Source organism: Myxocyprinus asiaticus, chromosome 39, assembly GCF_019703515.2.
Source record: "Myxocyprinus asiaticus isolate MX2 ecotype Aquarium Trade chromosome 39, UBuf_Myxa_2, whole genome shotgun sequence".
Taxonomy (NCBI): Eukaryota; Metazoa; Chordata; class Actinopteri; order Cypriniformes; family Catostomidae; genus Myxocyprinus; species Myxocyprinus asiaticus.
In genome coordinates, this window is record NC_059382.1 from 28261518 (window position 1) to 28288853 (window position 27336).

The following is a 27336-nucleotide window of genomic DNA, read 5'->3' on the forward strand; positions in this document are numbered from 1 at the left end:
TGGGGAGGTGAGAGACACAATTTGTTCATATGACTAGGGAGCGCTGCTGTCAAATGCACACAGCAGTTTGAGGCTCGTCAACGTTCCCATTACATTAGCTCAACAAATAGATGTTCTGTTCAATAGTCATATCAATTATTATCCATCTGTTATACTGCAACCCTCAAAAAAGCTCTTGACATTCTTTATATTCACATTTCTTTCTGGTCCTACAAAATAGGTCAGGGATATGTTTAATCATTTGGTCATTATCGCAACATAAATCCCAACGGGGTCTTCTATCATCCTTAAGATGTTTATTTTGTGTTAATGATAGGCTGACTGTACATTATCCCTCTTATTACACTAATACTTGTCAAATTAATAAATAAATAGACATGAAATATTGATTTGAGTTTAAATGACAGTATTATGTAAAAAGGAAGAGACGGCAGAGTTATATGGGAGACATGAAACTAGCACAGCTGCTGTATGTAGGTTTGGGACAGCGGTCAGTTATAAAGTTTAAAGGTCATTATAGAAAAATATTTGATCGCATAACCAATAAGAATCGAGTATTCAAGAGAACTGTGTAGTAAACTATATTAACCCAGCATTAAACTCAGGATTACTGATATATAAGGAATGGAAGAGATGAGAGAAGACCACAGTTGACATCCTGGAAGGCTTACAGTCTTCATGACTCTGCTTGATGGTGTCCAGGTCTTCCACATGGATGAAGTGATAGCAGGTGTGTCCAACCACCTCTGCTGGACTGAGGTCCATATACTCCGAAATCCTATAAAAACCCACACAAGCATATATTCCTATCAGTGACAGTCTCTGAAACAATCCGTTTAAAGATGCCATCATATTTAACCAGTATGCTTTCTTCAGTAGTTGATGAGACAAGGAAAAAGGTTTTGCCAATCGGGATAGAAAAATAACTGTTTTCCCTGTGAATTAAGTTTTTTTTTTTTTTTAACCAATTGGCAATTAGTTATTTTTCTTGTTTTAAGCATTAACCTCACACACTTTTGCTAGATATCTCTGAAAACAAGACATAAGATCTTATATCAGTTTGCTTCATAAGTAAATTTATCTTGTTTAAAAAAATAATAGAAAAGTGCATGCTGGGGATTTACCTGTTCTCACAGTAGGTGACCTGTAAGTCCATGTTAACTCGGAACACAAACATCTGACTTTCCATGCGCACCTCATTTAGCGTTGAGGGCGGAAGCGTGTGAGCCAGCGCAACCAACCCCATTGGCCGATGCAAATGACGGGAGGAGCCTGGCACCAGGGCAGGACGACAGCGAATGCGACCTGTCACATGAATCACCTGATAAGGAATTAAATGAGCATTTCAGTTTACGAAACAAATGACCAAAAAAATTGTTCAATCAATAATGCTCTCATGAAAATGGCTAAAAGCTAATTATCAAAGAACTATCCACCACTGTTACAGTAAGACTACACAACAAAATCCTTCAGTTGGTGTTAGAATATCATTTATGAGTAAGTATGTCACATATGAATATCTCACTTTATAACCCGAAGATTTAACGTGGAGACCACGCTTGGTAAGGGTGGATTTCATCCGGATGAAGAAGCCACGTTCTGCCAGCTCACTAACAGGAGAACAAGGACTGGATGGGGCTACAAGTAGAGACACACACAAGGCAAAGATATACACCATTTCAATAATACTTAAGTGTCCACAGATTCGATATGCCAACAAAAAATAACAGCTGGATACCCAAGAACAATCAATGTGGAATATGAATGTGCAGAAAAGAAAAAAAAAGTGCTATAATTATGCAAGGGTTCATATATATATATATATATATATATATATATATATGAATATAAATAATATGTACCTGTTTCATGCGCTTGTCAGGCGTCAATTGATTTAGTTTTAGTTTTTTGTTTTTTATTGTAGCCAATATGTTTTGCCAAGTCCGGATCATCCTAAACATGGACAAGGACTCAAAACTGATATGGGCTTAAATGAACGCCTTTAAAGCATGAAAAACGGGCAATCCGTGTTAACCGATTTACTACAATGCAAGCTACTCTCAGGTTAAATAGTGGCTATGAATTGTCTTTTTTTTCTTCTTCTTTTTTTTTTTTTTTCTGGAATTGGGAATGCCCAATTCCCAATGCACACCAAGTCCTCGTGGTGGCGTAGTGACTCACCTCAATTCGGGTGGCGGAGGATGAATCTCAGTTGCCTCCGTGTCTGAGACCATCAATACGCGCATATTATCACGTGACTTGTTTGCGCGCGTTACCCTGGAGACATAGCGCGTGTGGAGGCTTCGTGCTATTCTCCTTGGCATCCACGCACAACACACCACCGAGAGCGAGAACCACATTATAGCGATCACGAGGAGGTTACCCCATGTGACTCTACCCTCCTTAGCAACCAGGCCAATTTGGTTGCTTAGGAGACCTGGCTAGAGTCACTCAGCACGCCCTGGATTCGAACTCGCGACTCCAGGGGTGACTGTCAGCGTCAGTACTCGCTGAGCTACCCAGGCCCTATTAGTTTTCATTTTAAATAAATGAAAATGATAATATTGTCTATATTAAGATATCAAGTGTACTTACACAAATGGAATGGCATACGTCTATACTTTGTAAGGGAAATGAAAACAAATATGATGTATAAAAAACATATTGATGGATATTTTACAACACAGAACAGAGTTAACACAGAGTTACAGATAGTAAATATTTACAGCGCAACCTCTGGTTCTGAAAGTTACAATGCCTTTTCATATCAAACACTTTTATCTAATTAATTTATATATAAAAAAAAAAAAGATATTTCTCATAATATGGCCCCTTTAACATGTGGCTAGGATACTCTAGTCCATTTATGAATAAAGCTGGACTTTTTTACCTGGTTCTGGAGTGCCTGCCAATGAAGATGTGGAGGCGGAGCTTGAAACACTCTCATGGGACATTTGACAGCCTGCCTCCGCCCAGAGGTGTGGCTTAATGCCAAGACGCTCTGCCATCTCGACATGGTCCGCGGGGTGAATGTAATCAAACACGCTGCTGCCAGTTAACTCAACCTGATCATACACACACACAAAAACAAAACCATAAGTAAACACACACATCAATGCAGAGTAATAGACATGGGATGCCGGTGCAGTACATGTATAAAACATGACATAAGATCACTTCATATTGGCTAACAAGCAATGAGAGACCTTGAAAAACAAAATCATCTATAGCTATTCCTTCTTTTCTAATGCACAAGTGTACGCACACTCATACTCGTACACATATTTTTAAACCCTTACACTGGTAGAAGCACACATCACAGTGAGATAAAAGAAACGCTACACATAAAACATTAATTACAGTGTATCATGACCACACTGAATATTCTATCTGCTGCACGTAACAAAATGTTGAAGAAACTCAGAACAGGTGAGATTCATAAAACATACACACCATCCATCTATAGCCTACCACACAAGGTAAATAATATTACACCAACAGAAAAACAAAAAGATCAGAGAGAATCAGTGACATTCTTTGGAGTAGTGACGGAGTAGTTCACCCAAAAATGAACATGTTGTAAGAATGTTCATTTTGAGGGTGAACTATTCTTTTCTTTACTTAACTAGTTTAAAGTAAGAGTAGTTAAAAAAAAAAAAAAAAGTAAGATTTGCATTCCTGTGACCCCTGGATCTATAAAGAACTAATCTGTGTGGATCAGATTTCATTCCATCTTGATAAAAGGCCAGTTTCTCCCTCACCCTTGTCTGTGGGACACAGCCATTTATTATGGGATTAGATCCATTTACGGAGGGATTTTAAAGGATTTTCCGCTGGCTGTCAAGGACACCAAAGTGTGTGCGCAAGGCAGTTTGGGTGCAAACAGAGGGAAGAGCAGAGAGAAGAGGGATTGAGCAGCTGTGTAATTGGGGATCAGTTGAGGGATGAATTGTAAAGAGTCTGGGGTTTTAAGCCTGTGTGGACTAATTGAGAGGTAAAGTTGGAGGTAAATCCAACAGACAGGTTGGTCTGGCATGGAGACCTAATCTGGTCCACAAGTGCTTCAGAGAGGGTTGTTTAGCTTGTTGGAAGTAGCACTGATGAGATCTCAGAGGTTCTGAGATTTGGAAGCAAGAAGATACCAAAAATGCAACAGGGTAAATTTTGGGAAATCTCATTAAGAGGGATCTGACAGTTTACTTGGTTTGTAAGAATACATACAGTATACGTAATTGCAAAAAAGAATGCATGAAACAGGGGGAATAAAATAGCATTTGGTAAGTCAGTTATTTTAGTGAATCAGTTTGTTCGGTTAGTTTCTATGAACCAGTTCTAAGAAACGGCTCAGTGATTCATTTCATCAGCACTCATAAGTGTTCCCAGTCGGTCATGCACATATGCTCTTTTTAGTTGTGAAATAAGTACTTTGCTAAATACTGTAATAATTTAATATTTTAAACTCAGTTTTACATTTAAATTATTGTTTGTTTTACGACATAATTTAATTATACATTTTTTATTAATAATACATGTCCGAGGTAGTAATGTTCATTCATGAAACACAAGCAGAACTAATTTTGTGTAAATCGTTTGTAAAGCTGGTCTGACGTATATTCTCGGATCCATGAACATTTTCATATTTTCAAAACGTTAGTCAGTATGAACAAAATGTAAACCTCCTCCCAACCATGTGTAAATGGTGTGTAACGAGGCAGATGTGGAATGAGGATCTAAATGCAGCTTTTAATGGAAACCAAAAATAAAGTAACTCAGAATAGAATGAAACAAAATCACGGGAAACCAAGCACAGAACAAGACAACACATGTGAAGACTGACAAAGAAACCAGGGGAAAACAAGGGCTTAAATACATGGGGGCAAACAAGGGAACGAGGAACACCTGTGGAAACAATCAGGGGAAAACCAATCATAAAAATGAAACTACAAAAGGACTACAAACTAACAGGAAACAGGAACTAAACAAGAATTTCAACATAAGTCAACACAAAAACAGGGAATATGTGACAGAGCCCCCCTTTTAAGGAGCAGATTCCAGATGCTCCAAAAAACAAAAACAAATTGTCCATGGAGTGTGGAGGAAAACAGGTAGTTCAGGGGGGCACAAAGGGTAAACAGGCAATTCAGGGGGGCACAAGGGGCAAGGGGAGCAGAGGAACAAGGCAAAGTCAGGGACTTTTGAAACCAAGGTGGAGCTGGAGGGATGGAGAGCCAGAGCGACGCTGCAGGCTTGGAGGACCAAGTAGACCAGAGCAGATCAGGTGGACAGCCATGAGACCAGGGCAGATCAAGCAGACGGCCAGGAGACCAGGGCAGATCAGGCGGACCGCCAGGAGACCAGGGAGACCAGAGCAGATCAGGCAGACGGCCAGGAGACAAAGGAGATGACCTCAAGGTGGGGACAGGGTCAGGAGTCTTGGGAGGCGGCCGCAGGGCCGAGACAGAGTCAGGAGTCCTGGGAGGTGGCCGCAGGGCCGAGACAGGGTCAGGACGCCTGGGAGGCGGCCGCAGGGCCGAGACAGAGTCAGGACACCTGGGAGGCGGCCGCAGGGCCGAGACAGAGTCAGGACACCTGGGAGGTGGCCGCAGGGCTGAGACAGGGTCAGGATGCCTGGGAGGTGGCCGCAGGACAAGGACTGGGTCAGGTGGTGGAGCCGCTGTAGGAGGAGTCTCTGGGGGAGCTGGCAGAGCCGCTGGAGGAATAGGCTCTGGGGGCGGAGCCGTGGCAGGCTCGAGGTGCGAAGCCGTGGAAGGTGGAGCCGTGGCAGGCTCGAGGGGTGAAGCCGTGGAGGGCGGAGCCATGGCAGGCTCGAGGGGTGAAGCCGTGGAGGGCGGAGCCATGGCAGGCTCGAGACAAAGAGTCCAGGATGAATGGGAAATGACCTCCGTGGTTGCGAACATGGGAAGAGACTCGGGAACGACCTCTATGGTCGTCGGCAGAGACTCAGAAATGACCTCCATGGTCATGTTCATGGGATGAGACTTGGGAACGACCTCTGTAGTCGTGGGCATAGGCAGAGACTGGGAAACGACCTCTGTGGTCATGGGCATGAGCGGAGATTCGGAAACGACCTCCGTGGTCGTGTTCATGGGATGAGACTTGGAAACGACCTCTGTAGTCGTGGGCATGGGCAAAGACTCGGGAACGACCTCTGTGGTCATGGGCATGGGCAAAGACTCGGGAATGACCTCTGTGGTCATGAACATGGGAAGAGACTCAGGAACAACCTCTGTGGTCATGAGCATGAGCGGAGACTCAGGAACGACCTCTGTGGTCGTGAACATGGGCAGAGACTCAGGAACGACCTCTGTGGTCATGGGCATGGGCGGAGACTCGGGAACGACCCCCGTGGTCGTGTACATGGGAAGAGACTTGGGAACAGAAACTTTTCTTCTCCTTCTCCTCCTCCAGATGGCCGAAGTTGACAACGCTGGCTCTGGGACGGACGAGGCTGGCAACGCAGGCTCTGGAATGGACGAGGCTGGCAACGCAGGCTCTGGGACGGATGAGGCTGGCAACACAGGCTCTGGGATGGATGAGGCTGGAAAGACGGACGAGGCTGGCAACGCAGGCTCTGGGACGGACGAGGCTGGCAATGCAGGCTCTGGGACGGATGAGGCTTCTAGTTCGTGGGGTGTGGCAGGCTTGGCCATAGGCTCATTGGCCCCCACACCCCACGAACTAGAAGCCTCGTCCATCCCAGAGCCTGCGTTGCCAGCCTCGTCCGTCCCAGAGCCTGCGTCCCTCTTTCCAGCCTCGTCTAAATTTAGGAACTAAACAAGAATTTCAACATAAAAGTAAACACAAAAACAGGGAATATGTGACATCGTGCTTAGACATCAGAACGTCCTGGTTACTTTCGTAACCTCCATTCCCTGATGGAGGGAACGAGACATTGTGTCGATGTAGTGACACTAGGGGTCACTCTTGGGAGCCCCAAACACCTCTGCTTTTTAGAAAAAAGGCCAATGAGAATTGGGGAGTGGAATTTGCATGCCACTCCCCCGGACATACGGGTATAAAAGGAGCTGGTATGTAACCACTCTTCAGGTTTTGTGCTGAGGAGCCGAGACCAGGTCCCGGCCATTTCAGCGGGTAGTTCAGCATTGTGGCAAGAGGGACACAATGTCTCGTTCCCTCCATCAGGGAACGGAGGTTACAAAAGTAACCAGAACGTTTCCTATCTGTCACTCACTCGACGTTGTGTCGATGTAGTGACACAAGGGGTCCCTATACAAAACGCCACAACTAGCTGAACTGTGTTACGTGAACTGTTGGTGTGTGATGGGCAGACTGCTGTGTGCCTCGTAGCCAGTGCACCAAGCTGTCACGTAACCTCCCCCAATGCTCTTATAAGCGTCGAACGGTCCATCAGGAACAAGTCGACTGCCCAACTATAGGGACAGGCTAGCCCAGCCGAGGCCTCTTTTCCCTCTCTTTTCTCCCCAAAAAGAGTTGAATTTGTTAACTGACTGGGAGTCATAAGTGTCTGCGTCGGGGAGTGTCCCTCCCAAGGTGAAGACACAGCGGAGACCACACCCCACCCAAAAAGGGGGGGGGGGGTATTTTGAGTGGAATACCTCACATGGTCTTACCAAGTCTTGTCGGAAGTATGTCATGTGGAGAGGTCCCATGGTAGGTCCTACCCGAAGGGGGAGGAGTTTCTACAGAGCATGGCAACCGGGGCAGAGGGGCATCTGCCCAAGGAAGATGCAGTTTGCCGACAGGGAAACGATTTTGTGGAAGATATCACATGGGGTCGCCTTCGGGGAACCAGCACATGTGGAGCACCTACCTCAGTACAGGGGCTCATTAGCACACGTACTGGGCCAGTCAGTGAGTTTCTCCGCAAACTCAACTGCCAGAGGGTTAATGAGGAAATTCATCCAGGGATCACAGTCTGTGAACACAACTGGGAGTCAAGAACGCACATCTTCACCTCAAGGAAGGGGAAAGGTGCTATGCGCAAGCGGTACACCCAGCCAGTTTGTCCCAGAACTTACCTGCTTGTGCCTGCCAATACACTGGACGAGACTGGCTCAACCCGGAGATTGTAGAACCTCGCAAAGGTGTTGGGTGTTGCCCAGCCCGCTGCTCTGCAGATGTCTGCCAAAGAGGCGCCACACTCCTGGTGGAGTGGGCTCGTAACCCCGCAGAGGGTGGCACGTCCTGAGCCTGATATGCCATCGCGATGGCGTCAATGACCCAGTGGGCTATCCTCTGTTTGGAGACAGCGCTTCCTTTCCGCTGTCCACCAAAGCAAACAAAGAGCTGCTCGGAGCTTCTAAGGCTCTGCGTGCAATCCAAATAGATGTGTAAAGCTCGCACCGGACACAGCAATGCCAAGGCTGGGTCTGCCTCCTCCTGGGGCAGCGCTTGCAGGTTCACCACCTGATCCCTAAAAGGGGTTGTAAGAACCTTGGGCACATAGCCTGGTCGGGGTCTCTGGATCACATGAGAGTAACCTGGACCGAACTCCAGGCATGATTCACTGACAGAGAATGCCTGCAGGTCCCCTACCCTTTTGATGGAAGTGAGTGCAGTCAGGAGGGCAGTCTTCAAAGAGAGTGCACGCGACATCGAAGCACTTACATGGCTCCTGCCGCCCACCATAAGATTGGCCGAGGAGGGGGGAGGAGGAGTCTCGTCCCTGTAGTTTTTGCATCAGCATCTAGAACGGGAGTCTGTGCAAAGACTGGTTCAGTACTCGCAGGTCCAGGATTGGTCGCAACCCACCGCCTTTCTTCGGTACGATGAAGTAAGGGCTGTAGAACCCTTTCTTCATCTAGGCTGGAGGGTCAGGATCTATCATGCCCTTGCGCAGAAGGGTAGCGATCTCCGCACGCAAGGTAGCGGTGTTCTCGCCCTTCGCGATGGGTTGGAAAGCGCGAGCCACGTGCCCAAACTCCGGGCGAGGGGGACCAAAGAAATGATCACGTCGGATGTACTGGCGGGTGGGGCCTCGTGGTGGGGCGGAGCTCGAGGTGCCACGTTGAGGGGATTCGAGCCCCGTGGCCGTGCTGAGTCCAGGGACATCGAAGCACTTATGTGGCTCCTGCCGCCCACCATAAGATTGGCCAAGGAGGGGGGAGGAGGAGTCTCGTCCCCGTAGTCCACCGGACCCAATCCCGTGTGGGCATGTTTGTGCCACAGCTGGGCGCACAAGGGCGGGTGTACCGCTGCTGGAGTGCCATACCTGCAAAGATGGGACGGTGGACGGTGGTCATGACGATGGCCGTATGCAGCGAACAGGTTAACCAGGGAACAAGAAAACTGCTCTTTTGTTGAATTTTTGGGTACCATAGCCTCTTGGACATGCGGCGAAATTAAATGAAAATGAAACAATAGATTCTCCTCCCGGCCCTCCACCGGGGGATGGAGTGGTCAGCTCACCAGCTCCAGAGAAGTGGGTCTCCTTGCCCCTGGGTCGCCCGTCTCAGGGGCACTTTGAAGCATCACGATCTTATCAGCTCCTCATGCACTTCCGGTAAAAAGGAACGGGGGTGGGGCGTGGCCGTGGGCAGCAACCTGAGCCCAGGCACCAATCGTCGAGCCGCGAGGGTTCAGGGGAGAGTGGAGGGTTCCACTCTAGCCCGACGCTCGCGGCCACCCGGGAAGGCATGTGCGTCATTTCTGCGTCGGCCTGGGACTGGGCAACCATTTCCGAAGGAGGAAGCCCAGTCGAAGCCTCTGCGTCCGACTGGACAAGCCCACTCTACAATGCTGCGCTCAATAACTTGTCTTCCTACTCGCGATCTCGTCAGAGCGCCCGACCGGGGCTAGCGAGCGTGCTGGGGAATGGGAGGTCCGTGGGGGGATACCTGGTGGAGGTGGTCCCATTGAGGTCCCCAAATCGCCCCCAGTGCTAACCGGCACGGCCTCATACCCATAGGTAGAAGGACCGAGGTGGGGAGCCGCTGGGGTGGCTTGCTTTCTTACGAATGCAAGTCGCGACCGCAACGTTGCCATGGTCATGTTCTCGCAATGAGGACAAGACCCATCCACGAATGATGTCTCCACGTGGGCAGCGCCCAGACACATAAGACAGCGATCGTGGCCGTCAGAAGCAGAGAGATAACGACCGCAACCAGGAATAACACACAAACGGTTGTGTTCTTTCAGAAAAACTGCCATGACTACATTTTGATAGAAGTAATATTAAATAAACAATGCAAAAAATTACTAGTTAAATGAGTGAAAATAACCATAAAAAAAAATTAATAATAATAATAATAATAATATAAAAAAGCTTTTATTTAGAAACATTTCTTTGTTGATTGCATTTATTTTTTCAAAGTAAAGTTTTTTCCCAACTCTGCTTATTTTTCCAGCAGAAGATCTTGACATGTTGTGAAAGGTTCATGGAAAGGCGCAGTTTGCATTTGATTTTCAGAAAAAAGAAAAGAAAAAAATAAACAATGCCCTCTAACGTGACTGGCTGGACATTTTTTTTATTTGATATGAGCGCTATAATTTAGGTTTCATAATTTGGTAAACACATCAGTAAATCACCTTCAGTTGATAACATGCGGTCAATGGTATGGCTGTTAAACCCATAAACACATCGCAGGCAGGTGCGTACCGTACACAATACAACGGGGGAAAATAAGAAAAAGTCAGCACACTGACGTATAGCTTGCAAATCTCCTTGCAATTCAGAGTTTCGGTCAAAGACCTTTTTCAGGTATTCTATCAATTTCTTTGAAGATTGTTCCTGTTGCAAGAGAAGTATATCACTCTTACTGTCTTGGATTTAGTTGAGAAGTTTCTCCAATGATGCTGACAATGCGCTCAACTGAACCAGAGAAGGTAGATTTTGGTGAAGATCCTCCTCTTGGCATGAACTGAGATTTTTTTTTTACACTAAAGCTTCATGTCAAACCATTTTTATTGACCTCTTGGACTGTTTAATTCACAAAAGAACCTCTGATGACAGCAAAGCATGCGTTGACTGTAAGTTCCTCACTTTCTTTTTACAATGAACATGCAAATGTTTGCTAAATCAATATTTTAGGATGTGAATGCACTCCATTTAAAAAATTTTTTTTATTTTTATTACTGTTCACATAGATGTTAAAAGCTTCCTATTCTCAGTTACTATTGAGCCTGAAGCCTTCCTTGTATGGCGTTTCATGGGTGTGGATTATAATAATTGTGAATGAACATGCACACGCGCATTTGGAATTCACTAACTTACACACCTTTTACTCACAAATCTGGGGAATATGAAACCTTTGTGAATCCAGCGGAACGTTCACGGGAAGCTCCATTTTAAGTGTGAATTACTACCAAATTTGTTGTATATTTATGAAATGTTCATGAATGAGGCCCATTAATTTTAAATACTCAATAATGCGGAATTCATTATTCCACTGTTATCACAAGTACATGTCTATAAAATATGTTTATATCAAAATATTTTTCAGGTTTTGCTCTTGCATTTAGAACAACGTCCTTGTGCCACTGATTAAAAATCATGCTTAAAACCCATCATACATGCAGCTTAGGGGGCATTTACATAAGAAGCCTTCATGCGTTCAAAAACATCTAGACAGAGTGCAACAAAATGGAACAGAATCAGTTCAACCAAATCCTTAAAGGATTAGCTCACCCAAAAATTACAATTCTGACATAAATTCCTCATCCTCATGTCATTCCAAACCTCTGTGACTTTTCTGGGACACAAAAAGAGATGTTTTAATGAATATTGTGGGCCGTCTTCACAATTTCATTGGAAAGTGCCTCGCTTTAAAGCTAAAAATGCACCCAAATGTACCATAAAAGTAGTCTGCGTGGCCATATTCCATGTTCACTGTGAACAAGCTTTTCCCAAAGCGCATCAAGAGGTCAAGATTTTCATTGAAAAATGACTTAAATTTGGGGTTGTTTCTAATCAAAACCTATCGTATGCCTTCGGAAGACTTGTAACATGATGTACGAGCCATATGGATTACTTTTATGATACTTTTGGCTCCTTTTTAAGCTTTAAAGTAAAGCACTATCCACTGCCATTGTATTAAACAGATGACACAGTATCCATTACAACATCTCCTTTTGTGTTCCACATAAGAAAGAAAGTCATACAGGTTTGGACAACATGAGGGTAATGCAATGGTGAGTAAATGATGACAGAATGAGAAACACTCATTTGAAAATCAGACATCATTAGACTAGAACCACAAAGAAACTGGAAAGAAGGAGATGTTCAAAGAGGAGACTGTAAGAAACACAAGAAGTTAGAAAAGCATGTTGGTAAGTGTTAAGAAGAGGGTCGAGAAGAGCGAGAGAAACAGAGAGCGAGAATAAGACATGATATAAATAATAGCGAGGCTTTATTTATGAGGCGTCTGGGCAGTTGTCCACAACACTCTCTGAGTCCGCTTCTGACTGATGGGAGAGGAGCACAAGAAGAGGATGAGGAGGAGGCAGAAGAAGAGATAGGTAGGAGGCAAGGTGATGGGTCCACATACTAAGCATCCTAGGATCAATTTCCCACCCCATACGCCCCTCCACATTTCCCAGATGGTGTGGCTTTGGCCGTGGGGAGGAAGAGGTGAGGGGCTAAGCACCTAGACCTTCATCTCGGCCTGGAGCATTGGGTTCTGTTGGGCAAGCAGCCTGGAAGCAGGCATATCATCCCGATCTCAAGGTTCCTGACCCTGAGTAATGCGCCTAAGGAACCCTACTGTCTTTCGAAAGGTCGCAAAGATTAACCAGATCCAGATGGGTCCATCAACAGCAACATAAGCTGGGGTGTCATGACCTCTGACAAGTGGTAACATGTCAGGACGCTTGCATACAGTTAATGTATTTCCTCCTGTGTTGACCTCAAGAGGCCCAGACAGAGGCTGGAGTGAAGGATCATTGAGGTATATACAGCACCAGTCAAAAGTTTGGGCACTTGATTACATTTATGTTTCTCATGATTGAAGAAAAATATTTTGATCTAAATGCTTATGGTTAAGTATAAATTGTGCCTATGTAAGATTTTTATTATTATTATTTGTGCATTTTTGAAATGGATGAATAGTGAAGGTGAGACCAGGAAGTGGTACAAGAACCAAGCATACAAGGAAACTCCTTCAGTACTGTTTAAACAGCATCCCAGGTAGCACCTCATGAAGTTGGTTGAGAGAATGACAAGAGCAGGGATGTTAAAAGTACTGGTATTTTGGTAACAAGTCCACACTAAAATAAAAAAGTTCTACTGATACTGCATTTTTTCCTTCTGTTTTTTCAGTACCGGTAGTAATGAGTACTGACTCAATTCGTTACCCTCGTGCTATTTGACTCACACATGGCTGCTTTCAAATGCTCACTTTTTTTTCTTCTTTTTTTTTGAGCATGTGCTCTGTTACTCCATTAACACTAAAATGCTGCTGATTGTCATGTCAGAGCTGGTGCTCGACCAGAGGAACTGAGAAGCGATCAGAACAAGAGCACTAGCGCCTCGTGGCAAATGCGGTCACGAGGCTGCACGCATGAATTGTCAGATGTGCTTCATGGTCAAAATGCATGTCAAGTGATTGCAAATAGGTAGAAAATAACACCTATTTGTGTGTTAAAATACATAGTATATTAGGCCTTGCATTGGTCTCCTATTATGTTGTTATTTCAAACACTATTAAAAAGAAAAACTACTCACTACTATACTGAAAAGAAAACCACTCCATGTAAAAAACTGTATTACTGTTCTTGGTTTACTTTATTGAATTTGATGGAATTTTGTTATGCCATTGAAATGTGTAAATATAAAAAATAGGCAAAATTTCTACTTTTGTATAATTGTGAACTTTTTTCTATTATTATATTATTAAAATATATAATACATATCGAAATTTTTATGTAAATTTTTTTTTAAATTGTACTGCTTTTGGTACCGAATACTGAAATGTTGGTGTCGTGACAACGCTAGACCAAAGTGTGCTGAACTGTAATCTAGATAAAGGGTGGCTACTTTGAAGAAGCTGAAATATAAGATAGTTTTGATTTGTTTCACATTTTCTGGTCATTATTTCCATACTTCTATTTGTGTTATTTCATATACTTGATAACTTCACTATTATTCTAAAATGTGGAAAACAGTAAACTGTCTAGTAGTGTAGTAGTTTCTTCTCATTTTACATCCTGCAAGTCCTTGTCTCCATGTAGGCTCTGTTGCAAAGTGTCTCTGTTACGTACGTAACCTTGGTCCCCTGAGGGGAGCGAGATGCTGCATATGATCACTATGGGACACCGTCCGAGTGTCACGTGATCTGAAGCCCTTATACAATCACGCCAATTTATTGGCTAATGGCGCTTAAGTGATGCCCCCCAGGGAGCTACGTCACGGGTTCCATGAAGGTGCTCACTTTCGCTCCATCGAGTCAGATTTCCTGCAAAAGGCATGAGTCTATGCAGCTGCTAGAGAGTATGGCAAGCTACGCAGCATCTTGTTCCCCTCAGGGAACCAAGTTATATATGTAATCGAGACGTTCCCTTTCGGAGAACTCGAGCTGCGTATGATTGCTATGGGAACGAATACATTCACGGCATGCGAACAGTAGCTGCCAACTGTCTAAGCCTGTGTGGCAAGCATAGAGCGGCGCACAAGCGAGTTAAAGCATCTGAATAAAAAGTAATTATGAATTTACTCCTCTTCCAACAGAGAGAACCTGGGAAGCAGAAGTCAATCCCTCGTCCAGGTTATAAAATCTAACAAATGTATGTGGCGATGACCACCCTGCCACCATACAAATGTCCTCCAAGGACACACCTCTAGCCAAAGCCCATGAGGATGCCATGCTCCTCGTAGAATGGGCTCAAATACCCAAAGGTGAATGTAAACCACACATTTTGTAAGCACCCTAAATTACATCAATAAGCCAATGAGACCAATGAGACCAAAGCACACAAACAATTGTTCTGACTTATGCTACTGGCTAATATGGTCAACATAAACTCACAGCGTTCAACCTGGGCAAAGCATATGTAACCTTTCATGCTCCTCTGACTCAAATGGGGGAGGAGAGAAAGCCTTAAAATGAATGGTCTGCGAGTGGAACGACGTAGAAATAACCTTGGGCAGATAGCCCAAACAAGGTCTTAACACAACCTTTGAATACCCTAGTGCAAAATCCATACACAAAGCATTGACCAACAGGGCATGCAAATCACAGACTCTCTTAAACGATGCCAATGCCACTAGCAGTGCTGTCTTGAGAGTCAAAAATGTATCAATAACTGTTGTCAAGGGCTTTAACGGAGGACCCGAGAGCACCTCTAAAACAACAGATAAATCCTACAAAGGAACACGGACGGTACGAATAGGTCTAAAAGGATGCCAACGCATCAATGCCCAATGGTGCCGGGGGCGAGAGAGAAAACCAGAGGGGACAGGAGACATCTCGCTCAAAGCGAACAGGTCCTCTTCCGTTCTGCTGAACCTTCTCCAGATTTGTTCCATAATCTGAAGATGTAATGTCCACTCTCCGGGCAACAGACCCTGTCTGGACAGGAGATCCGCCCCCAAGTTCAACCGGCACAGATCATGTACTGCTCATAGAGACAGTACATTGTCCCGTGCCCACAGAAGAATGTGACATGCCAGACACAGCATGGCATGAGAGTACACCCCTCCCTGGCAATTGATGTAGGACACCACCATCCTGTTGTCTGACCAGATGAGGACATGGCTGTCCTGAATCTCCGGAAGGAAAAACCTTAACGCCATCAGCACCGTGAGCATCTCCAGCCAGTTTTTATGCCAGTATTGCCACTGACCCATCCAGCCTATGGAGTCCTCACTTCGACATGAGTTGCTGGAAACAAACACAGGCTTAGACAATTCATGCAATGAAGAACAGAAAATCCGACAATAAATTGGCATGATTGTATAAGGGCTTCAGACCACGTGACACTCGGACTGTGTCCCACAGCGCCAATTCCCATGAACCACTGTGATTGACACAATCCAGTCGGTCTACCTTCACTCTCAAACTACTTACTGTGTATATTTGTATATAACTGAATATTTTGTAATATAGTTTAAATATACTGATTCTATAATTATAATGATAATACACAACTTCAACAGTTGTACATGTTTCCATCATTTTTACTTTGATTACATCATTTGCAATGCTTCATGAGATTGTAGTTCATTCCCTCATTAAAGACATTAAGTATACAGTCCACAACTATACAGTACCTTTGTCTTTTTGCCCGATTTTCTAATACTACTTTGCTTTAAATCAAAGTTTGTAATATTGTGATTCACTTCGGAGCTGGTTGGTGTGGTTTATGGCTTATGAAGGATTTTTTGAAAACCTAATGGAAAAAATTAATGAGAAAAACACTTACGGAGCGAAGACGACTGAAAAAGTGGGTGGGCACTGTTGCACTCTTTTGGCTTGAAAGGATACCTCTGATAAAAACTGGTTATCTATGTAGGAGGAGGCAAATTACATTTTGCCTCTGTTTTGCTTTTTTCGGCCACATGGATGGAAGCAAATGATGCGTCATTTAAATATCCATTTTAATTGGTCAATTTACTAATGAGAGGAGCTTTTATGCTGTTAGTCTTTTCTGGCATTCATGCAATGGTTAAAACTTTACATTATATGCATCAGTTATTTCAACACTTCAGTTGTTTTTCTATTTTTGAACACATTTTAACCAGTCTGCCTCGCCTCCTCTGAAGTCTAACCACTATTTGCGTCTTGCTCATGCAGGTATCGAGGAGACAGCAAGACAGTGCTAAAGGACAAGCAGTGTGTTTTGAGATTATGCACAGTTGCTACGACAGTGTTGATTGATCCGGCATAATAAAATAACCCAGCATACAAGAGCAAGACAGCCCCAGCAAAGATGCAAGCTCGGTCACCTTACGTCACTCAATTCTGCTCTCTGAGAGCAATCTCTTCCTTTCCTCAACCAAACGAACTCAATCACATCTATTTTCCTTCCTATACTCACTATCTATCCTCCCATCCCCCCTTGAATGCATCTTAAGAGTGTGTTTGTGTGTGTGTATTCTTTTTTTTTTTTTTTTGCCACACAATCAATGTGGCTTTTAAGATGTCTATCGATTTGTTCCCGAGACAGACGCCGGCTCGCTGGAGCGACGCTTTGATTGCTGTGCGAGTAATTACTGTTATTATTTATGCATCTGGGTGAAATGGCAGGACTTAACATTCCCTGTACAAGAGGCCACAGGCAATCAACAGACAGAAAGCACCTGGAGAGGCAAGAGGCTCAGGAGAGGAAGAGAAACGGATAAATGAGCACAGGGACATGGGGAAATTCTTACACTAAGAATGCTTCTTCATACTTTCTTCACCAATAAAAAAACACACACTTACATACAGTGAAAAAATGACACAGATGAAAACCTATACAGTACTATACAGTTTGATACATTCCAGTCCACCACAGTGGCCCATATTTACAGAATTTAGGGTTCCCACACCTTTTGACCAATGAACTTCTGACATTTTTTCATGACTTTACCAGGATTTTTCAAGTTACTTGGATTACTGGATGACTTTAAGATTTACCTCTTTTCCATTACTTTCCCAGGTCTAGAAATCCATATTTTAAAATTCCTGATAGTTTTTCTAGGTTTTACATTACCATGAGAACCCAAAGAATTTGCTGAAGACCTTACTTGACCGTTGGTGAAATATGTTCTGTAGGTCTCACCTGTGAAAGGCCAAGGTAGATGGAGACAGTCTCGGAGATATAAAGGAATCTGCCTTCTTTACTGACGACGAACACAAAGCCATCCAGAGACTGCACAGATAAAAACACATTTCTAGCTGAAACAAATACTGTATGACTGAAAAACATTCTTTCTCTCAAACATGCACAAGAACACATAGACTGACCAGTTTAAAATCACACACACATACAAATAAAAAAAAAACCCTCAAACTAAGACTAAAAACAAAGACAAAAATTTTGTACTCCAATATTTAATAAATAAAAGATTTGCAACGGCTTTTGACACTAATCCTGGATTAAAGGAATATTCTGGGATCAACACAAATTAAGCTCAATCGACAACATTTGTGGCATAATACTGATTACCAAAAGAAAATTAATTTCGACTCATCCGTCCTGTAATCAAGATTACAGTGAGGCACTTACAATGGAAGTGAATGGGGTCAATTTTGGAACGTTAAAATACTCACTTTTTCAAAAGTATAGCCATAAGACATAAACAAAATATGTTAACATGATTTTATTGTGATAAAATCACTGACTAACCTTTTCTCTGTAAAGTTATAGCAAATTTTAGGACTTCGTTGCCATGACGATGTAATGTCAACAAATTCTCAAACTCAAAATTGACGATTTAAACAACTTTACAGCTCAAATAATACAAGAGTTTTAACAGAAGAATTATTGTAAGTGCTTTTATGAAATTATAAGCTTCACATTTATACCTTTAAACCCTCCAGAAAATTGTCCCCATTCACTTCCATAGTAAGTGCCTCACTGTAACCTCGATTTTTGCTTTATTAAAGAAAAGGAGGGACGAGTCGAAATTAATTTTTGCGGTAATCAATATTATGCCACAAATGCTGTTGATTGAACTTAACTTGTACTTGCATTGAACCCAGAATATTCCTTTAAGTGATGTTTTTCATTTTGAAATGGGGTTAGCACCGCTTTTAAACCAAGGTATGAAGCCCTGTATCATCAAAAGTTGAACTAACTGCAAAGATATACAAGGTTACATTAAGTTGTTTAGTAACAGACAACCAACCATTAAAAAAAAAAAAAAAACACACAAAAAAAACTACTTTTGCCTCATTAAAGAGATAGTTCACCAAAAAATGAAAATTCTCCCATGCGCTGTTTTTACTTTCTCAAGGCATTGTAAACAAGCTTCTCTGAATTCATGAACACGCACAAGAAAGCTAAAGATTTAAATTTTCAGTTGTTTCTCAACAAAACCTATCGTGGGTCTTCAGAAGACTTAGATTATGATGCACAAACAAAATGAACTACTTTGACAATTTTGGGTCCTTTTTTAATTTATAAAGTGATTCACTATGCTATTCTATTGACATCAGTGAATCGGAAATCCTTTAAAATCTCCTTTTATGCTCTGCAGAAAAAAGAATATAATACAGGTTAGGAACAACATAAGGGTGAGAAATTAATTCCAGAATTTTCATTTTTGGGTGATTTTTCCCTTTAAGACAATCAAAGCAGATTTACGTGCTGACATTTACACACAGATGATCAGGCAACAGGTTGGGTGCTCCTCGTGTGCTGTACTTTTCCACTCAATGTTATTAACCTCGTAACTATGCAAATAAGAACGCTAACGCAGGGTTTACAAATGTAAAGTGTGAAATCTCTAAATCTGATTATCCATGATTAATTACCAATGCAGGGTAGAATATTAACAATGTGAAAATGGAACACCACTGACATCAATCATGTTACTGACATGAGCAACAGTATCAAAGAAGAAATACACAAAAAAGCACCAAAAGAACACCAGATGTCATTTGATTTCGAGAGAAAACTAAAATGCACCTCACTTTAAAATAAACTCTTTTCCACCAGAACAGCTTTCAAAGCCGTGTGTAGGATTTCAGGTGAGAACTATAAGCCCATCCCATTAACAAAACTCCTTTAAATAATAATAATAATTGTTATAGCATGATTACTCTAGGATAAGGAGTTGGAAATGGGGCCTGTCTAGATTTGATCAAAAATTACTTTCTTCAAATAGTGATGGTGCTGTTTTTTTACATCAGTAATGTCCTGACTATACTTTGTGATCAGTTGAATGCCACTTTGGTGAATTAACACAGGCAAGAGTGAGAAGTAGATTGGGCACTGTGTTTGAAACTGAGTGATGTTGTAGCAGTGGGAATTTATGCAAGTGATGAGTTCAGTATGCAAATGAGAGTAGACGGGAATGGTGGAAATAAATGCAATTATCTGGTTATTACTGACAGAGGACAAGACAAAGAATCATAGGGATTTTAAGAAGTGTTAATCTGATTTCAATTAGGACCTTAAGCGGATGTGTCTTTACTACAGCACAACACTGATAATGTTGTTTCTATCTTTTACAATTTCTTTCTTTTTGAACTATTTTTCACTGGGGTCAGAGGAGTAAAATTGTAGCACATAAGGGTAGTTGGCACCTTTTTATTTATTTTTTTTTTTTTTTACAAAATCAAGTTTAAGATTAATTTATATTATTGTATAAAAGGAAAACATACCCCTCAAGTTCTCACATGTGTCCTACTAACCACAGGTGTAGTTCTTCACATTGACAACACTGACAACCAGTGTCCAAACTATTGTCTATATTGTAAGGCATATGTATTGTTTTATCAAAAAAAAAAGAAAAAAAAATTATTTAAAGCCTAACAAACTACTTTTTGTTAAAAAAAATTATTGAAAAGTGTGCTTGTGCTATCTTTTTTTGGTTTGATTTTTGTTGCTTTGACATTCATACATTAAGTGACTTAAGGGTCCAAATACTTTTTAGACACTGCAACAGCATAACATTCATAATATTACATTAAAAGGACATTAAAGTTCTCCCAAAAATCAAAATGCTCTTATTTACTCATGCTCATGCTATCCCAGATGTGTATGAATATCTTTCTTCTGCTAAACACAAAAGAAGATTTTTAGAAGAATATTTCTGTAGGTCCATACAATGCAAGTGAATGGTGTCCAGAAATTTAAAGCTCCAAAAAGCACATAAATGCAGTATAAAAATAATCCATATGACTCCAATTTCTTCAGAAGCGATATGATATGTGTAAGTGAGAAACAGATCAATATATAAGTAATTTTTTACTATAAATCTTCACTTTCACATTCTTCTTCTTTAGTTTTTAGCTATTCACATTCTTCATGCATAGCACCACCTACTGGGCAGGGAGGAGAGTTTATAGTTAAAAAGGACTTAAATATTGATCCGTTACTCACCCACACCTATCATATCACTTCTGAAGATATGGATTAAATAACTGGAGTCTTATTGATTACTTTTATGCTGCCTTTATATGCTTTTTGGAGTTTCAAAGATTTGGCCACCATTCACATGCATTGAATGGACCAACAGAGCTTAGATATTTTTCTAAAAATCTTCATTTGTGTTCCGCAGAAGAAAGAAAGTCATACACATCTGGGATGGCATGAGGGTGAGTAAATGATGAGAAAATTGTAATTTTTGGTTGAACTATCCCTTTTAAATAAGGATGTTTTATAAACATATATACACTAATATATATGTATATATATATATATATATATATATATATATACACACAAACACACACACACACACACACACTGGTGGCCAAAATTTTGGAATAATGTTCAGATTTGGCTCTTATGGAAAGAAATTCGTACTTTTATTCACTAAAGTGGCATTCAACTGATCACAATGTATAGTCAGGACATTAATAACGTGAAACATTACTATTACAATTAGAAAAAGAACTTCTTAAACTACTTCAAAGAGTTCTCATCAAAAAAATCCTCCACGTGAAGCAATGACAGCTTTGCAGATCCTTGCATTCTAGCTGTCAGTTTGTCCAGATACTCAGGTGACATTTCACCCCATGCTTCCTGTAGCACTTGCCATAGATGTGGCTGTCTTGTCGGGCACTTCTCACACACCTTACAGTCTAGCTGATCCCACAAAAGCTCAATGGGGTTAAGATCCATAACACTCTTTTCCAATTATCTGTTGTCCAATGTCTGTGTTTCTTTGCCCACTCTAATCTTTTCTTTTTGTTTTTAAGTTTCAAAAGTGGCTTTTTCTTTGCAGTTCTTCCCATAAGGCCTGCACCCCTGAGTCTTCTCTTTAAATGAAACTGGTGTTGAGCAGGTAGAATTCAATGAAGCTGTCAGCTGAGGACATGTGAGGCGTCTATTTCTCAAACTAGAGACTCTGATGTACTTATCCTCTTGTTTAGTTGTACATCTGGCCTTCCACATCTCTTTCTGTCCTTGTTAGAACCAGTTGTCCTTTGTCTTTGAAAACTGTAGTGTACACCTTTGTATGAAATCTTCAGTTTTTTGGCAATTTCATGCATTGTATAGCCTTCATTCCTCAAAACAATGATTGACTGACGAGTTTCTAGAGAAAGCTGTTTCTTTTTTGCCATTTTTGATCTAATATTGACCTTAAGACATGCCAGTCTATTGCATACTGTGGCAACTCAAAAACAAACACAAAGATAATGTTAAGCTTCATTTAACGAACCAAATAGCTTTCAACTGTGTTTGATATAATGACAAGTGATTTTCTAGTACCAAATTAGCAATTTAGCATGATTATTCAAGGACAAGGTGTTGCAGTGATGGCTGCTGGAAATGAGGTCTGTCTAGATTTGATCAAAAATGACTTTTTTCAAATAGTGATGGTGCTGTTTTTTACATCAGTAATGTCCTGACTATACTTTGTGATCAGCTGAATGCCACTTTGGTGAATTAAAGTACCAATTTCCTTCCGAAAGAGCAAAATCTGTACATTATTCCAAACTTTTGGCCGCCAATGTTAAAAAAAAAATAAAATAAAATAAAATATATATATATATATATATATATATATATATATATATATATATATATATATATACAGTATACACTACCAGTCAAAAGTTTTGAAACACTTACTCATTTTTTATTATAATGTTTTTTTTTTTGTTTTTTTTTCACATTTTAGAATAATAGTGAAGTCATCAAAACTATGGAATAACATAAATGGAACTATGGGAATTATGTTGTGGCTAAACAAAATCAAAAATAAATCAAAACTGTGTTATATTTTAGCATCTTCAAAGTAATCACCCTTTGCCTAGAATTTGCAGACATGAACTCTTGACATTTTCTCAACCAACTTCTTGAGGTATCACCCTGGGATACTTTTTAAACAGTATTGAAGGAGTTCCCATCTATATGCTGGGCACTTATTGGCTGCTTTTCTTTATTATTTGGTCCAAGTCATCGATTTCAAAAACTTTTTTTTTTTATTTATTTTTTTATTACATTTTAGTATTATAATGAAATAAATTTATATGGTGGCACAATTATATTTTTGTCTACAAAACTAATTTCAAACATTTAAGCATACGCCTTCAGATCAAAAGATTTTTAAGATCATGAGAAACATTTTTTCATTTCAGTCAAGTGTGTCAAAACTTTTGACTGGTAGTGTGTATATATATATATATATATATATATATATATATATATATATATATATATATATATATATATATATATAAGAGATCCACATAATAAGACTGACATTAATAACAACGACTTACACATATGTAAAATAAATAAATAAATTATGAAATACTGTACACTGGAGTGTATGTTTACCTGTAGTAGATGAGCTCCCAGGTGCTGCTCAAATATGTCTGTGGTCAATGAATGACTTGTTCTTCTCACTACACCAAAATAAGACATGGACACAAATGAAAACACTTTAGGAAAGCAATACCATAATGTTCAAACAACTTGAGCTAAATGCCTTTATACCTTATTTGTATAACAGAAAAATAAGGTTTACCTTATTTATCACAGAGTGTAATTAATCTTGATTTTTATGCAGTGAAATTTACATTACCTTAACAATAGATCAATAAATCACTGAAATTGGTCATAAATGTAACTGAAATAAAATGATAATAATCATGAATATTGTTGTATCACTATGGCAAAAAAAAGCATTTACTGTACTAAGAACTTACATATGAATAGACATAAAATTTAAAGTAGTATTAGTGTGAATATTATTTCATTATAGCAATAAAAGGTAACTCCTACCTCTCTGACATAAACATTAAAATATTTTTACAAAATATTCTCATATTCTCATCAACATATCGGAAGCATATTGATGGCAAAGTTCCACTATTAGATTAATATACAGGACAAAGAAATTGCTAATACGCTTCAATACACCCTCCCATTTCCTCACTGGTGTTTCAGAGAGACTCAAAGACAGCGAGTGTCAGAAACGCTGCTGCTTATTTGAGCTGGTAACACAGACAGAGACATGCTAATGCACCCTCACAACACAATAGCATCCTTGACCGCCTGTCATCACAAAATAAACACATTTACAAATCACATAAATGACATTCGAGGAGCATTTCAAACATGCCTCACTTGATCTTGCACTCTGAAAACCCTGTTGAAATTCCCTGCACTCACAGCAGGTTGTGTGGCTGGGATGGTTGTGGAAATCAATAACTGTTTTGAGAGGACTATGACAGGAATTACTGAGTTACTACTAAACAAGAGAAAGACTGCAAATCTCTTTACAGTTTTTTCTCTTTATTGTTCCGGCCATAATATACTGTAAAGGCTAAAGCATACTCTACGCAAGCTCTGTACATGACATGAGTAATTAAATTTTCCATGATCTTTTAACTCATAACAGGTCATTGTACTATAAAACATACTGTAGTTTCAGAACTCAAAACTTCCTCCTCAGTGCAAAAAGAGCATTTGTTGAAACCAAGCTGCCAAAATGACTTGTTCTCTACGTCCTCCATATTGTGATGTCACAGTGTGGTAGACATTTGCATCAGACCGCCTCCACAACAACACATCAATGCCTACTGTACCTTATTACTTCTGTAGCCCCGCCCAGTAGCGGTGAGCAGTGAGATGGCAATAGGTGCATCCCATTCAGAAGTGATCATCCCTATGCCCTATTCCTATCCGAAGACTTTTCCATCCAATGTGAGAGCTTTGGAGAGCTGAAAGTTCTGGGGGTCAAAAATAGTTAATAAAATAGTAATTTACTAAAATGTCCAAGCTGCTCTTTTCCAAAAAAGTACATTAATGGGGACGGGGCTGTTGGGCTATAAAAATGACAAAAAAAGCAGCATAAAAATAGTCCATATGACATGCACTATATTCCAAGTCTTCTGAAGCCATAAAATAGCTTTGTGGCACAATACAATAGCAAATTTAAATTATTATTCATTGAAAATCTTCCTCTCTGCTGTTGCTCTCTAATCTCATTTACAATATTGCATATTTAATAGTAGTGCATCAAATTCGATTATAAGATATGCAAGAACCAATGGTGTGTGGCATCTATGCTGTTAAATCTGGAACAACATGTCTTGACTAGTCACATTTGAATATGGAGAAGCGCAAATGTGATTAGAGACCTACAGCGAGGGAAAGATTTTCAGTTAATAACGACTTTGATTTCGGACTGTTCTTCTCACAAAGCTAACATATGACTTGAGAGGACTGAGAATATAGAAAACGAGTCATATGGACTACTGTTAAGGTACTTTTTGTCATTTTTGGACCTTGATAGCATCTGTCCTCAATCACTTTCAATGACTACTTTTACATGGACACCAGAAAGCGGCTTATTGCAAGAAAACAGCATTCCTGTCTACATGACGTTTCAGAACATCGCTTTCTGCAAAAAACCTGTAATAAACCTTCTTAATAAGTGCATGTAAACGTGGTCAATGTATGAAAAACAGCACCATGAACATTCTTGGAAACATCTCCTTTTGTGTTCCACAAAAGATAGAAAACCATTAAGGTGAGTAAATGATGACAAATTTTTTTTTTGGCAAACAGTTTCTTCAGAATTTGTAAGAAAACACACCATAGCACAAATTCAAACACAAATGTGTCCCTACACCCTAACCACACACCCGAAAAAGCAGTGGCGCTATTAAAATAGGGTCCCCTCACAGGAATATCAATGAGTCTGCCCCCTTCAGAGGCCTGAAAAGGGGGTTTGTCACAGAGGACGGGATCACCACTCAGTACGTGTGGTGTGTATGGGTGTGTGTGTAAGGTAGGGATGGTATACAGAGCACCGGTTGTTTGTCTTTGGGGGTCACATGCACATAAGGGATTGAATAGCTTAGCAAACCACCCCCCCCCCCCAACCCCTACCCCCCCATACAAACACAGAGGGTCTTCCCACAGAGGCTGTGAGTGATGCAGTCCAGCTTTGGGGCAGGGCTGACAGGAGCCATACTGCCTGATGGATGGATAATGGCCAGCCCTCATTTCCCAAAGTCAGCCGCAACAGCAAAGGCAAATGTGAAGTTGAACTGGGCCCAACAGGGTGGAGGGAGAGAATGATGTAATAGTTTCTCAGCCTTGTGGTAAACAGGATCTATTAAGTAAAGCAAATCAAACTTTACCTGTGTGTAGTTTTAATGGTTTGTTGCTTCATATACACTGAATAGCAATACACTGTGTGTTGTGTACACAATACACAATAATACATTAAGTTGTAGGTCTTTTTCCCCTTTTTTTTTTTTTTTTTTTTTTGTGGTAAATTCATTTGATTATACTTCATATTATCAGCCTGATCTCATGAAAATTGCATGACAATGGCAACATTTTTTGCAAAATGAAATTACGTGGCTCATTACACGTTTCACGGCAGTTCCGGGGTTAAATGTCCACAAAGTGGCGCTAATAGAGAGTTAAATGTTCCGTTGGAGCATCTCATTTTGGTTGTGTCGCATCATAAACAAAACTAAAAGTAGTTTGAAACTTTGAAAGAGACATTTGCATTCGGAGTTGTCCTCTGTCCAGCTGCGTTTGAGCTGTGTCTATGTTAAAAGTATCGCCGTACAAGTAGGCTACTTCATTATAGTAAAAGTGCTTTGATATCATAAGACACCATTCTGTGAGGAAAAGGGTGAAAAGTGTTTATTAACTAATAATTTGCCATTTCACTCATAATTTTTGTGAAACTGAATAAAAGTCATAGTTGTTTTAGTGCCTTAGTGTTCATTACACCAGGAAACTGCCACGATAAATACGAGCCACGTAATAATAATTTTGCAAAACTTTAGGTATAGTAACGTGATTCTATGAGAGCAGAATGGTTTTACTGCATATTAGCAATTGTCTCACTTACAGTTTTCTATTTTTATTTCTCTAGAGGAATTTTAGGAGAAACATCTGAGACAACGTTGATATTTTAAGGGAACGCAACAAAGATATCCACTGTCTCCTGCAACCTCAGAGCAATAAAACTGCCTCTGGACATTTGCCAACATACCAAAATCTGCAATGAAAAGTCAGAAATTTCAATATGAACATTTCTCATCAACTTCTTCCAAGACCACATCATATGAACTGTCCTAAATTAATCAAGGCTTGACTTATGGGTCAGCTCTGAGGATCTTCTCGACATTAACGTTCCACCATAATAAAAAACGAAAGGACTAAAGTAATTATGCTTCCTTCCTTCCTCACTTCTATTCTCTTTCATTTATTTGCTCTCTCTCTTTCTCCTCTTTCCCCTCTCCCCCCTCCTTCAAGACAAAA

The 27336-nt window shown here is 40.8% G+C and overlaps 1 protein-coding gene across 1 annotated transcript in view; it reads right to left on the reverse strand.

Annotated features, from left to right (window-relative positions):
- LOC127429545 (neuronal PAS domain-containing protein 1-like) overlaps positions 1 to 27336 on the reverse strand; it is a 71766-nt gene that overhangs the window by 7425 nt on the left and 37005 nt on the right. The window contains exons 4-9 of the mRNA XM_051678657.1: positions 23380 to 23447; positions 17701 to 17790; positions 2891 to 3065; positions 1526 to 1638; positions 1125 to 1321; positions 672 to 778 (exon numbers count right to left, since the gene is read on the reverse strand). Coding sequence (XP_051534617.1) covers positions 672 to 778; positions 1125 to 1321; positions 1526 to 1638; positions 2891 to 3065; positions 17701 to 17790; positions 23380 to 23447 — 750 coding nt within the window. The remainder of the gene's footprint in view (positions 1 to 671; positions 779 to 1124; positions 1322 to 1525; positions 1639 to 2890; positions 3066 to 17700; positions 17791 to 23379; positions 23448 to 27336) is intronic.